We start from the raw sequence: 15,000 nt of genomic DNA, 5'->3' as shown, positions 1-15,000 counted from the left end.
GGTGAACAGGTGAGACTGTCACTTCAGCTCCGCCCAACACAGCAGGTAGAAATCCTATTTGTTGACTAGACAGGAAGGAAGTCTCAGGTGAACTCTTTCAAATTAAGATAAAATCAGATGAGGGGTCCAGCAGCAGCAGGAGGAGGAAGAGGAGGCGCTCCTCCCACAGCTTCTCCTCCTCATTAACATAGAAATGAGGCGGAGCGATGACCTCATTAACGAAACACCAGACAGTTTAATCTGAAGTGACCCACAAAGACACTCTGAGGGACAAACGGGGACACCGTTCACCGTGCAGAGAACAATAAAGATTAGTGTCACAGACACGTGATGTAAACTCAAGTTCGGATTGACGAAATCTGCGTCTGCGTGTGACGTCATCTGTCCGTTCAAAGTGTCTTCATAAACTCCTCATTGTCTTTCTTTAAGGTCCACCCGTGGCGCGGGCGTTAGGACCTGATGGAGGCCCCTCGGAGGAGGAGCATCCGGTTCACAAAACTAACACGACCAGACCGGAAATTGGTCAACGTTCCTTCCAAAATAATCTTCGTTTTATATACTGACCTACAGATGAAGACTGAGCGGTCCAAAAACACAAAATCAATCAAGTTGTGGCAGTGAAAGGAAGTAAAGTTGGAGTAAGTAGTACTTTTACAAGTAAAAGTCCTGCGTCCGAAATCTTATTTAAGTCCAAACGTTTTTGCCTCAAAATACTAAAAGCAGAAAGGTGAAAGTGCTAATTCAGCAGAACCGTGTTATGTATTCTGTTCTATTATGAAATTGAAATGATTGACGTGGTGCTGTTGCCGCGGTAACAGTGGAATTCATTTGACTGACCTCCGATCAGCTTCTGATTCTACATTAAATTAAGAAGTTCAGATTTAAGGTCTGAAAGTCTGAAAACATCCTGAGGACGGATGCAGGCCTCACAGCTGGACTGCTGCCTGAAGCTCCACGCGGAGAGGCTCTGACGGGAATCGAACAGACAACCTTCGTGCTGGGAGGCCACAGTGAAAACCGCCGAGTTTCTATTTCACACAGCTTCTTAAAAACGTCATGGAGGTGTTTTATTTTGAAGGACCCCAACGGAACTACGTGCCTTCATTGATGGTAACGTCACAGAGCGGGTCCGTCGGCGTGGGGGAGGGGGCGGGGCTTAGCGGACTCCGTGCGCCTGTCGGTCAGTCTGGACGGAGCTGCAGGAGGAGCGGCAGCAGGACGGAGTTAAGTCCGACTCCCCGCTTCATTCTGACGGATACACTCCCGCTGCTGCCGCGGGGAATGCTGGGATTTACCTGGACGCGGTACTTGACTGGATCCGGTTGTGATTCTCGGATTAATTTGACCAGTTTGACAGCAGCAGGACCCTCAGACCACCGGTTGATAGTGGGAGCTGCAGAGGCGAGCAGCCTGCGGGTCTGAGTCTGGATTCACTGTCTGAGCCGCTTCTTTGACAGACCCGGACCCGGGTTCAGTTCAGACCCGGGGTCAGTTTAACCAGCTGATTCAACCAGGTGAGTGTCTCCAGGTGATTCCTTCCATCTGAACCGACCCCGCTGCGTCCTGTGTGGCAGAGCGTCTTCACGGAGACCCGCTCCGCTCCGCACAATGCTGCTGAGACCCTGCAGATCCTCCGGACCCTGATCCTGCAGAGACCCTGAGGTCACCGGAGAGACTGACGGAGGAGATGCTGCCGCCCGCCGCCTCCAGGCGGGGCAGAGCCGCCGCGGACGCGGACGCGGCGGCGCTGCGCTCGGTGCGGGAGCGGCTGGAGGCCACCGTGTCTGGGCTCGAGGAGCTGGAGTACCTGCGGCGGCGGCAGGAGGTGCTGGTCCGGGCCGCTCTGGAGCTCCGGGAGGAGGAGGAGGAGGAGGAGGAGGAGGAGGAGGAGGAGGAGGAGCGGCGGAGGGACGCCCAGCTGAGTTCCGAGGAGAGGCTGCTGGAGGAGAACATCCTGCTGCTCAGGAAACAGCTGGTAGGTCCTGACCTGTCTGTCTCATGACCTCTGACCTCTCTGAGCCCGGGCTGGGACGGAATGACTCAGGTGTGCTGTGTGAGGTCAGAGGTCAGGGGTGAAGGCGGGGTCAGCCGGTCTTCTTCTGCTGTAGAAACTGATGATGATGCTCAGAGAGACGATGAGACATTTGTCATTATTGATTCTTTCTGTCCAATGAAGGACGAGTCAGTGAAAAGACAGAAACTGATCAGTGGTCAGATCAGCTGATCGATCAATGAAGACCAGTTTCCTTCCTCTTTGGATACTGATTGGTCACTGACTGTCTTTCTCCTTTTTTATTCTTAAGACCTGAAAAGAGTCTTAAAGTCCACGGGGGGGGGTGACCCCCCCAGCTCAGAGAGGATGCTGGGAGTTTCAGTGATCACAGGTTTAAGATATTTAACCAGGAGAGGAGTGTGTGTGTGTGTGTGTGTGTGTGTGTGTGTGTGTGTGTGTGTGTGTGTGTGTGTGTGTGTGTTTTCAATTTAAGAGGCGTGATCAGCTGACCGCCTGAAGCAGCTCAGAGATAATGAACACACACACACACACACACACACACACACACACACACAGCTTTGTTCACAGATTAATCTGATTACTCTGTGTGTGTGTGTGTGTGTGTGTGTGTGTGTGTGTGTGTGTGTGTGTGTGCGTGTGTGAAAGATGTTTCCATGTGAAGAATGTTTGGGATGAAGGTCGACTGTCCTAACACCTGAGCATGAGGACAGACAGGTGAGCAGAGAGCAGCCTGGAAGTCCTGGAAAAGTTTTGATAAATACTGTTCAAGGCCTTGAAATATCAGTGTCACCAGCATCCTCCAGGTCTGTGGTGGACTGACGGGGTGTCTCTCGGTGGTCTGTGGTGGACTGACGGGGTGTCTCTCGGTGGTCTGTGGTGGACTGACGGGGTGTCTCTCGGGGGTCTGTGGTGGACTGACGGGGTGTCTCTGAGGGGTCTGTGGTGGACTGACGGGGTGTCTCTGAGGGGTCTGTGGTGGACTGATGGGGTGTCTCTCGGGGGTCTGTGGTGGACTGACGGGGTGTCTCTTGGTGGTCTGTGGTGGACTGACGGGGTGTCTCTCGGTGGTCTGTGGTGGACTGACGGGGTGTCTCTCGGGGGTCTGACTGAGACAGGAAGTCTGACTTCCGTCTGGTCCGTCTTGGTCTTTGAGGACGGAGGCGTGGTTCCCGGTGGAGATCTCCTGTGTGTGTTGTGTTTTTGGACGCCGTCCCTGCTGCAGCTGCAGCTCTGAACTTGAATCTGGATCAGATTAGCGAGGCCGCCCCCCCTCTGGAGGCAGGAACAAATGCAGATTCCAGCGAGCCGCAGATCGACTTTCAGCTCAAACGAAGCAGCTGAGACACAAACAGACGCTTCAGAGCACAGGAAGCTCAGTGGGCCGGGTCTGGTCCCCGTGCTGGTGCTGGTCCCGGTCTGTGCTGGACTTCGTGCTGGACCAGTCACAGTTTGAACTGGCACTTTTTCCTATAGTGTTTGGTGCCGTGTGTCCTCAGAGTCTTTGTCTCTGAAATGATCGACTCTGCTGTGGATCACTGCAGATCCTGGATCAATCAGTGTGAGACAAGATCCAGTGTCCAGTCACTGTAAATGAAGACAAACAGCGTGGCGGGTGGTGTTGATGAAGCAGGAACAGGACGGTGGACACTTGTGGACAAACACTCGTCGGATCTGCCTGAAGGGAAGATCTGACTGCTGATGTGAGACATGTCCAGAACAGAGACAGGTTCAGCACAGAGAGGGAGTGGACATGATGCAGAGGACACAAGGTCATGATTTCAGTGTTGCTGTCTGTGCTGTCTTCATTAAATCAGTGTGCTGTCTGTCCACAGTCAGTTTGTCTGTTAGTGTCTCACTGACAGTTTCTATCTGTACGGAACTTGCAGCTGCTCTCAGCTTCAGACGGACAGAGGGACAGAGGGACGGGCTGGTGGACAGACAGACAGACAGACAGACAGACAGACAGACAGACAGACAGACAGACAGACAGACAGAGGGACGGGCTGGTGGACAGACAGACAGACAGACAGACAGACAGACAGACAGACAGACAGACAGACAGACAGACAGAGGGACGGGCTGGTGGACAGACAGACAGACAGACAGACAGACAGACAGACAGACAGACGGACGGACAGACAGACAGACAGACAGACAGACAGACAGACAGAGGGACGGACGGACGGACGGACGGACAGGCTGGTGGACAGAGGGACAGACAGACAGAGGGACAGGCTGGTGGACAGACAGATATTTCAACTGTCTGTTTTCTGTTTCTGAGACAAGTGACTTTGACTGGAGACACAGGGAGGTCAGATGTCAAAGGTCAGGCTGTTGATGGAACCCTGCTGCATAAAGGAGGACAGGGTTGAGACAGGAAGTGTGTGTGACATCACTTCCTGCAGGGTCCTCTGCTGTCAGCTGGTTGATTGACAGGACAAACAACTGGAGGACGTCAGTGTTTGAACATGCAGCTCATACCAGAGAGCAGCTGCTACACACACACACACACACACACACACACACACACACACACACACACACACACACACACACACACACACACACACACTCTCCAGCAGAGGACAGAAACACTGAGTCTCTGCTGGACATCTGATCCGTTACAGACCAGGACCAGAACTCTGAGTCCTGCTGAACCTCATCAGGTTCACTCTGAGCTTGACTCAAGACAGTTCCTGCCATTATGTACCTGTCTGTCTGCTCACCTGTCTGTCTGCTCACCCGTCTGTCTGCTCACCTGTCTGTCTGCTCACCCGTCACTTTGTCACTGAGGGTGTCCAGTGAAGATCTCACCTGAACAGCATGTGAACCGCTGCTCAGCATCAGGTCCAGGTCAGACCAGCTTCTAAAGTCCTGGATCTGGAGCTCTGTGAGCAGCCGCTCAGCAGGAACCTCACTTGTGGTCTCTCAACAGGCTGCTGTCCTCTGATCTGACGCTTTGTTCTTCACAGTTCTGTCTGGTTCTCTAAGCAGTTTCATGTGGTCCCCTCTGGGATCAGGACTCTGGCGGTGGTGGTTTGGGAGACGTAAATGTACGAGATGATGTCTCACAGTGTCTCTGTGTTTCCATCAGAACTGTCTGAGGAGGAGGGACGCCGGTCTCATCACTCAGCTACAGGAGCTGGACCGACAGATCAGCGACCTGCGACTGGACGCCGAGGCGTCACGTGACCGGCCAGAGACCGACAGCCGGCCCAGTTCAGGTACCAGAAAGACCTAAACCAGAACCAAACCTGAGAAATCACTTCAAGACACAAACATGAAAACAGCGTCTGAACATGGAGACAGGAAGTCTGAGCGACGCTCGCTGGGACCCAGTTAAACAGGTCTCAGGCGTTCTCTCAGAATCAGAGGGCTCTGTGACAAACAGCCCAGTGGCTCCTCTGGGCCCCCGTACATGACCTCTGACCCCTGAGCAAGCTGACAGTCTGTACTGTTATTGGATCAATTCAGCATTTAATGGTCTCCTCACCTGTCTGTCTGTCCTCACCTGTCTGTCTCTCAGGTTTCTATGAGCTGAGTGACGGGGCGTCCGGCTCTCTCTCTAACTCGTCGAACTCTGTCTTCAGTGAGTGTTTCTGTTCGATGGTGGACGCTGATGGACGTCTCCCATCTACAGGTAAGAGACCAATCAGTGGACTCAATGATTAGAAAGAAAGAAAGAAAGAAAGAAAGAAAGAAAGAAAGAAAGAAAGAAAGACATCCCTTTCATAGAGTTACAGAGGACGAGGAGAAACTGCACACGCTAAGCCATCCCGTCACGTCCCTCCTCCGCGGCAGACCAGGAGCGGCGGGCTGCCAGCTCTCTTTTGTCACCATTGGTCAGATGGTGGTCTGAAGGCATGGTGGAGGATATGCCCCCGGCGCCCACAGCGGGAATCGAACCCGGGACCTTCTAGCTGTGAGGCGACAGTGTTACCACAGTGCCACAGTGCCACCTAGATGACTGGCAGGCGAGAGGGAGCAATGATGATCGTGAGCTACAGTAGAGGTCTTCCTCCTCCTCCTCCTCCCTCCTTCCTCACCTCTTTCGATCACTTTGCTGCAACATTTGGCCTTCAAAATAAAAGTTGAGCTCCAGAGGGGGGGTGTCTTTTCAGCCAGACCCCTCAGCCTGTGTGGACTTTTTCATGTCCACTTTATCTTATTGTGTCCATTCGATTCAGCTCATTAAGTCGACTTTAAAACTGACTTTGTGTGTGTGTGTGTGTGTGTGTGTGTCTGTCTGTGTGTGTGTGTGTGTGTGTCTGTGTGTGTCTGTGTGTGTCTGTGCATGTGTGTGTCTGTGTGTGTGCATGTGCATGTGTGTGTCTGTGTGTGTCTGTGTGTGTGTGTGTGTGTGTGTGTGTGTGTGTGTGTGTGTCTGTGCATGTGTGTGTGCATGTGTGTGTGCATGTGTGTGTGTGTGTGTGTGTTGTTGGAGGTGTTAGCAGTCTGCTGTTGAGTCGTATTATCTGAGGTGTGACAGTTTGAGCCTTCAGCAGGGAAACAGCTTCCAGATGTTTCTTCACATCCAAACAACAACCTCGAAAACATCACACATACACACACACACACACACACACACACACACACACACAGATGAGTTGACACTGTGAGAGGACGTCTCTCTGCTCAGTCAACAGTCCAATCAACAGGCTGCAGTCTGGACGAGGAGAATCAGTCACATGATCCCTCAGTCTGCTCTGATTGGTCCACTGGCTCTGCATTCCGACATGTAGCGTCATGTGACTTGTGCAGCTCTGCAGGAAGACGAGGATTCTTGTTTCTGGCTGAATCTGCAGTGAGTTTACACTGAAATGAGACGCGTGGACACACACTGACGACCACGACGTGATCATGTGACTGAATGCTTCATTAAATACTTCGCTGCAGCTCTGCCTCCGTCGAGCCTTTTAGAGCAAAGTCAGTCTGAAGGAAACAAAGTCGACTGAATTTCATCACGAGGACAGCGTTCATCAACGCTTCTGGAAAGACTCAACGTGTCCAACCTGAACGAACCGACAATGTTTCAGTCGTTTTCCAATAAAATACGTGATGATGCAGAAGCGAACTGGCTCCTCGTGAGCCGCGGTCTCAAAGTGTCTCACGGTTCTGCTGACACTCTTCCAGCTCTCCAAGGCAGACAGATTGGTTGGTTCCTTAAAGCCAGAGGCTACCTGGAGCCCCATGTCAGCACGATTCAGAATAAGGTTTCCAGGTTCTGGATCAGAACCTGGAGGTTCCGGTTTCACTTTGAGTCTCTGCACTCTGCCCTCTGTACTCCGTCTGACCGTGGAGAGGTCCTCTGGCTCTTTTAAACTGTTGGAACACAAAGTCAGAGTTTTGTGCCCTGTTGGCTGATGGCCTTAGCTTAGCCTCGCTAATGCTTGTTAGCTGATGGTTTGTCACCGTTAGCTTCTCTCCGCCATCGCTGCACTCATTTTGTGCCTTGCTGGCCTCTCGTGGCCTGATGAGAGCCCCAATAGGTTTAACTGCTTCCTGTTATCTGACATTTGCAAACTTATGAGCCAAGAATAATCCCACCAAATCAGGACTAAATTGTGCTTGTAATGCAGAACAGCCCCCACAGTGTAATGCTCCATCTCCCACCCCCGAACCTCCTGGTATACATATCATTTTATTTCATATCCAGCAGCAGTGGTGAACATGAATAGTTAACATTTCACAGCACAGTGTCTCCACACGAAAGAATTTTCCACTTACTAATGCTCGTACGCTCCATCCACCGTCGATCCAAACAGGGTCATTACTACATTCAACAGACCATTTCATCAGAATCGCAGTGCCAGGAAACAGCTCTGGTCAGAGTTAACTTCCTGTCAGCTGCTGACATTAGGAAACACTGCAACATGAAGTAAAGCGAGATCCATTCATACTGTTTATGTTTGACACTGTGAAACGTTTAGCGGTGTGGTTTTCAGCAGCCCAGCTCACATTCACTGTCATGCATGAGTCAGCCAAAGACTTAAAATAACAGCTGAGAATATCCTGAATCTGCAGCTGAATCTGTTTTCATGAAGTCAATTTCTTTCTCTTTCTACCTTCAGATGAGCTCGCCAGCTGTTTGGAGTGTGATGGTTTGTTTGGAGGACTTTGTGATGACTCGCCTTCCTCTGGTACAGTCCGCCGCTCACTCTCAGCTCCTCACCCACCCACCCTGGACCCTCTCTCTTCAGTGGCCTCCTGTGACTCCCAGTCTAAGTACCACTGTGACCTGGTTGCCCGAAATGGCAGCGATGTGTACCGCTACCCCAGCCCACTGCACGCCGTGGCCGTCCAGAGCCCCGTCTTCCTCCAGTTGTTGGGTCCTGGAGGTCACAGCAGAGATGACAGGCTTGTAAAAAGTGTTGAGGCTGGTGTTGAAGGACTCAAACCAGAACCTTCCCCTCTTTCTGCTTCTGTTTCAGCTCCTCTTGTACCTCAAAGCTCCTCTTGGCCAGCCCCCTCTTCTTCTTCCTCCCAAACTCCTTCTCATAAACGACTGGACAGCTACATCTATAGTCTACTGCAGCGGAGGGCCCTGCCCGTCAGGACCAGCAGACCCAGGACCAGCATCAGCACTGACCCATCAAAGAGCATCCTGAGGCAGGCTAGTTTCTGTGTGAGGCAGGTGTCTGGTCCCTGCTCTGGGTCTGGTATAGGGACTCTGAGGGGGTCTGATCTTAAATCCTCCTGGCCAGCAGGAGGAGCATCAGCAGAAAGTGCTACCATCTCATCTCCTCAGAGGCTGTGGCCTGTGGAGAGTAAATTTGAGGAGCAGGAAACCCAAAATAACATGATGCAACATGGCTTCCAGGTGGAAGCGAGGAACAAGGACGTTGATACAAGCGTTGACAATCTGCTGAAAAAGAAAAGCAAAAGGCTTCTCCCTCCCTCAGCAGCGTCTACTCTGCCGAAAGACTTCAGGGGGCTGGGCAGTCCCAAAACTAACTTCTCCCCCAAAGAGACCCAGCAGCCATGTTACCCTCCTGACCAGGACCTGCTCCTCAAAGCTCCTCTTGTCAAAACTCAGTCAGCTACTCCCAACAACAGCCCCAAGCCTCTTCAAGCTGGCCAGACAGAGATGGTTGACAGGTCAGTGCAGGAGACAACCAGTCTAGGTTCTTCCTCCCAGAGTCAGGGTGAAGCAGGAGGAGAAGGAGGAGGGAGTCACATGGTTAACGGCAAGTACATCCCTGCCCAGCAGCAGAACATCAGACTCTGCAAAGGCGGCACCAAGAATATCAAGACTGTCAAGGTGAAGACCATGACGACAATGAAGACGAGTCGGGCGTCTGAACACAATGAGTCTATGTCAGACAGAAGAGTTGATAAATCCCACCGCAGGTCCAGCTCTAAAAAGTCATGGTCATTGGAAGATGGAGGCTCTGTCCACATGAAAGTCTCCAAGAGAGCAGCTGGTGGTGGCAGTGCACATGGGGTGTCCTCCTCTAGAATCAAGCGTCTCCCTGCATCCATCCCAGAAGGCCGAGTTCTGGACAAACACACCAAATCAACGCTTAGCAGCGTGCGATTGGGTGCATCCAGGTATCATCACCATGGAAACCACCACCATAACAGTGGTATCCACCACCATCACGGTCACCATCATCACCATGGACGAGACCAGGTCGGGATTGTTGCCAAACCGAAGTACAAACGAAATGATTACCGGTGGTTACGTGCAATCATGGAGGTACCTTACGATGAGGCGTTCAAACGTGCTCAGCGGCGCCAAAGAAAGGAGCTTCTGAGGCATTCTGCAGCCAAGGTGTGCCTCCCCTGTGATGGGCCGTTGCGCAGCCCTTACTCCTATGTGGCAGGAAGTGACTCTGAGTATTCAGCCGAGTGCGCGTCACTCTTTCACTCCACCATCATGGACACCAGCGAGGACGAGAAGTCCAACTACACCACAAACTGCTTTGGAGACAGTGAGTCCAGTGAGGGGGAGTATGTGGAGGAGAGCACCACCACAAGTGATACTGAGGAGAGTGGAGGAGGTGGGGCTGGGGGTGGGACAGGTGGAATGGGCAGGGGGAGGAGCCAGTTAGGGGCAGCTGGGTCCCGGACGCTGGGGCAGGAAATGACTCCAGCTCAGGCAAAAGCCTTCATCAAGATCAAGGCCTCTCACAACCTGAAGAAGAAGATCCTTAGGTTCAGGTCAGGTTCTCTCAAACTCATGACCACCGTGTGAGTCAGCACGAGGCGGGCAAATGGCCTGCCGCCCCCCCCGCCAAACTGAACCACAGCCATATCTGTTGGGGTGCCTTACCCATGCACTTCTAGTGTACCTGAGCTAAACCCAACTTAGGTAGGACAGGTGCTTCATGGTACACCTATGACGTGGAAAAAATACTTTTCTACGCTGACATTTAAACCAACCCCAAGCCTCCTCAGCCTGAGAGACAAAGACAAACCAGTCATCCATCTTTGTAAAAGTATGTGGGACATTTCCAGGCTGATCCACAAGAAGAAAACAAAGTGAGAAAAAAGAGTGTTTCTTAATGTCCTTCATAATTATTTAGGCAGGAGGAACATTTGAAGCCATTTCAAGCAGCCTTTATGTTCACCAGTCGAGTCCATCTGAACAGCGCAGGGTTGTGGTAGTTATGACTTCTGGAGTAGAAATGATCTCAATGCTCTGACGAGTTGTGACTTGTGGAGGTTCGTCCCCTCCTTTGCCTTCTCCTCTTGTATCCTTCAGTGTGATGTTTACATGCTAAAAAGGAGGAATCTTGTGCTTTGCATTTTGTTGTTTCTATTCTCGCAGCAGAGTCTCATTAAGCTTCATAAACCTGACTGACAACCGCACCATGTCAACTTCCTGTGTCAAAGTTTGCCTCCATGTGGATCATGTGGGGTTTTGGTTTTCAGCGTTTGCAGCTCACCTGGTAGAGCATGTGGCCTGGATTTGATTCTGACCCTGGTCCTGTGCCGCATGTCGTCCCCTCTCCCCGTCCTGTGCTGTTCAATAAAGGCACCAAGCCAAAGTGGTCATTTTCAAAAAACACGGACATTCAAAGACTTAAAGTTCAGGTGGTTCAACTTTTGAGAAAGCCGCACCACAAACCACAGCACTGGGTTGTTCTCACGGACTCTTTTTAAGAACGAAGCAGAATATAGTGTGAACTCATAAATCCTTTTTTCAGACCAAGTTCAGCATGCTGGCCTGAACGCTATCCGAGATTCACTTCATTTAGTTTGCACGCTTTTCTTAACACACTTTTAAGATTTTCCTAACTTCGTAAATCTCTGGCTTTGTCCGTGCGATCAAAGTGTTCTTACAAGCAGCCAATCAAATAAGCCTCCGACTTCTGTCCTCATGCTTTCAGGACAAATGTGCTGTTTGTGAAGAGGTGAAGGGTTGATGTGGAGTTCAGGTTCAGCCGATCAAACTGGCCTCGCTCACTTCTCTGTCTCTTCTTGGCCACTAAGTGCCTCAGCTGTTAGACCCAATCAGGAGGTCGGTGGTTCGATCCCTGACCTCGGCAGTCCACGTGCCAAAGTATCCTTGGGCAAGATACTGAACGTGGCTTTGGATGAAAGCGTCTGCAAATGACCGATTGTAGTTGTAACTAGTTGTGAAGATTGAAAAGAGGCCGAGACAGAGGTTTGAACCCTGCCGTCGTCTGTGAGACGGTCCAGCAGACAGCAGTCTGAAGCTTACTGAGGCCTTTAATGTTTCTGTTGGACTGTGGTCAAAGTGGAGCTTCAGAAGGTTCTTCACAAAGTTCTTCAGGTGGTTCTCAAATGTTCCTTAAGATGTTTCGTAATGTCTCCAGAGGGTTCTTAGAAGGTTGTCTGGAAGGTTCTTTAATTGTTCCTGTGTTGGGTTGAGGGTTTTGGTTGCTGCAGTCATCTCTTCATTTCCTGCACTTTGAGACCACGAGACAAACCGTCAGCAGACAGGACGGACGTGTAACCCTGTTCATCTGCTCGTGTATGGAGCCTTGTTTTGTATTTATTATCACATGAACTTTGACCTTTGTTGTAGCGCACTGACACGGCATGCCTGACGTCTGTTTTCATCAGACTCCTGATTTAACGTGCGATTTTTCATGAAAGCTATTTAAAACCTAATATATTTGCTTGGTGCGTATTGGAAGCACACATGACTGACACATGTTTTACATTTCTACACCGAGACTCTTTATTAACACTGCACCACTGTCAGCAACAACCTGTTCACGCAGCATTTGGATGTCTGCGTGAAAAGCAGACCAAGTTCAGTCAGATCATCCGGCTGAAAGGTTTCTTAGCTTCAAACAAAATGGATGCCCGAGATCTTATTGTTATTGGTCAAACTGCTACGACCGTCAGGGACGGTCACAACCAGCTGCAGCAGAAGAGAAAATCTGCTCCAGGTGTGTCACATGTTCGTGTTGTAGATGTGGTTATAGCAGTTAGCAGTTAGCAGCAGTTAGCGCTGAGGCTTCAACTGTTTGAGTGTTTTCTTCTTTCGCTAACTGTCCACTGACAAACGTTTGCCGATCAGCATCCGAAGACGTGAACTGAAAATGTCTGAATATTTTTCAAAGGTCAGAACGCAGTTTGTACATGATGAGCACATGAATGAAACAACACAGCTCGCTGTCACTCGGCGGCGGCGCGTCATCAAAGCGTCACACCTGCAGCAGCTTTTCAGCAGTGCTTCTTTTGACCGAGCTCGGCTGACAGTCTGTCCTCTCGCTGCTCGGTCAAACACGTCCTTCGTCTCATGTGACTCTGACAGAAAACAGCATGATCTCATTAAACGACGACGAGTTTTACCCTTAAATTGTACTCTGTGTCCAGTCTGGCAGCAGTTTGGTCCGCGGCGCTGAGGCTCGTTAAACTGCTCCACGTCTTCAGATATAAATAGCTTCCACATAAAGCCTCCTCTCAGCTGTCATGTGCTCTTTCTATTTCCAGCTGCTGCAATCAGTTTTTAACAGCCACGAACGTCGAACCAGAGAAGCAGTTTTCTGCTTCGCAGTGATTGGATGGATCCATGTTTGCTCCTGTGCATGATGTGTGTTACTGATGTGTGTATATAATGTTCGTGTATGCCGATGGGCTTCTGGTGCTGAGCCTTTTTATGCTTCATTAAATTTGGACTTTGACGAGTGTTTCACTGTTCTGGGTTCGTCTGTTTGCTCTGACTTCAAATCCCGGATCCTGACGGCCTGGAGCTGAGAGTTTTGTCCCAGTTGGCTTCCAGTAATAACCCGTCTCCCCGCCGCTCAGCCCGGTCACGAGACATTCAGGCTGTTTGTGTTAAGCTGCTTCACACTCTGACTGTGACCTCTGCAGGAAATCTGCTGCAAAGGATTTCTCCACAGCAGCGTCGCTAAACCGGCGCTAACACGCTCACAGCGACCATGCTAACGTCCTGACGTCCACCAGCGCACCGTCCACACTTCCCCGCTAACACGTTAAATGTTTGGAAGTCCAGCTGAGGCTGAAGGACTCTGGTCCAAAACCGTCAGCCAGAGGCCCAACAGCTCCCTCCAGACCGTCCGTCTCACCATGTCTCACGTCTTTTTGCGCTGTCTTAGTGCAACTTGCTGCATCTTGTGTAGTTTCACTGTGCCTCATTCACTCTGTCTCATGTCTCATTTTGTCTCATGCTGTGTCTCACTGTGTCTCTGTCTCATGTTGTGTCTGTCTCACACCATGTCTCACTGTGTCTCTGTCTCATGTTGTGTCTCGTTCTGTCTCTGTCTCATGTTCTGTCTCTGTCTCTTGCCATGTGTCTGTCACGCCACATCTCGTTCGGCCTCTGTCTCTGTCCCACGGTGTCTTGCTATGTCTCACGCTGTGTGTCTGTCTCACACCGTATCTCGTTCAGTCTCGGTCTCTGTCTCACGGTGTCTCGCTGTAAACTTGGAGGGTTTCTAACGTGTTTTATGGTGGACTTTGTTTTCGGAGACGACTGTTGGCTGTTGGCTGCAATTACTGCGACCACAAATCATCATGTTGATGTTCAGACGGTTCAGAGAGAGTTCAGCTCATCGCACACGCACACACACACACGCACACACACACACACACACACACTGATGTCACTGAATGGTGACTGTGGATTTTCAGTGAAAGTTGAAGAATTGAATCAGCTGCTCTGATCTGATTGGTCTGATGTCGACTGTCCTCTGATCCGAATTCATCAAACAAACCTCTGTGTCCACTGAGGACCAGCGTGGACAAACCTGCGTCCACAGAGAAGTTGCAGAAAAGATCGTCTCCTGACACGAACCTGACCGAAACCACGAAGACGTTTGGAGGAAATCCGGTTTGTGTGACTCGAGTTTCATCTGTGGACTCAGCATCTCCGTCTGTGTGTCCGCCATGATGGACACAAAGGAACTGACAGGGTGACGTATGTGTTCTCTACAGGGAACTGCTGACGCTGTGTGTGTGCGTGTGTGTGTGTGTGCATGTGTGTGTGTGTGCGCGTGTGTGTGCGTGCACGTGCGCGCGTGTGTGTGTGTGTCTTCTCTCTGGGGATTCATTAACATGCAGCCTCTGTATGAAACTGCTGCTGCTGCACCGTCCAGCACCATCTGCACCATGTTAGCATTAGCATGTTAGCAAGGAGGTGAGTCTTCAGTGTAGGACAGCTGTCATTGGGTGGAAGGCATGCAAAGTTGGAGGGTTGTTTTTGATTGGTTCTCTTGAATTTGCACCGCCTCGCATCTGCCAATCAAATCGAGGCTCATCCGAGGCTGCTGTGACTGCGACCAGGTGACCATGTCCAGGGGGGTGGACGTGTCTTCAGATAAGATCGTCTCCTCCTTCCCGACTGTGACGTCGCTGAAGCTCGTTCGGCAGAGGAGTCAAACCTGAGGAAACATCCACAGGTGAGTTCCCGTTCCATCAGGTACGTTTGTGAGACGTTTCTGCTTTATTGACCAGTTTAAAACAGAAGAAAGTGATTCAGCTGGCCTTTATAAAGATAAGACTCTGATGTCCTTCAAGACTCTTAAAGGAAAATTTGGGATACC

General features: G+C 50.9%; 1 protein-coding gene across 1 annotated transcript; it reads left to right on the top strand.

The window, feature by feature from the left end:
* Positions 1–1,213: 1,213 nt before the first annotated feature.
* Positions 1,214–11,007, top strand: dact1 (dishevelled-binding antagonist of beta-catenin 1). The gene is made up of 4 exons (XM_070980091.1): positions 1,214–1,975; positions 5,109–5,238; positions 5,541–5,654; positions 8,086–11,007. The coding sequence occupies exons 1-4, from the start codon at positions 1,688–1,690 to the stop codon at positions 10,209–10,211; spliced, it is 2,658 nt and encodes an 885-aa protein (XP_070836192.1). The 5' UTR covers positions 1,214–1,687; the 3' UTR covers positions 10,212–11,007.
* Positions 11,008–15,000: the final 3,993 nt, after the last annotated feature.

The sequence above is a fragment of the Chaetodon trifascialis genome, chromosome 14 (assembly GCF_039877785.1).
Source record: "Chaetodon trifascialis isolate fChaTrf1 chromosome 14, fChaTrf1.hap1, whole genome shotgun sequence".
NCBI classification, from domain to species: Eukaryota; Metazoa; Chordata; class Actinopteri; order Chaetodontiformes; family Chaetodontidae; genus Chaetodon; species Chaetodon trifascialis.
Note: the sequence above shows the minus strand (reverse complement) of the source record. Positions and strands in the feature narration are given on the sequence as shown.

Bases quoted from the DNA above. Each gene is read 5' to 3' on its own strand.
- dact1 (XM_070980091.1), top strand. From the start codon at position 1,688: ATGCTGCCGCCCGCCGCCTCCAGGCGGGGCAGAGCCGCCGCGGACGCG. The intron at 5,239-5,540 runs GTACCAGAAAGA...TCTGTCTCTCAG, and splicing joins CGACAGCCGGCCCAGTTCAG to GTTTCTATGAGCTGAGTGAC. The intron at 5,655-8,085 runs GTAAGAGACCAA...TTCTACCTTCAG, and splicing joins TGGACGTCTCCCATCTACAG to ATGAGCTCGCCAGCTGTTTG.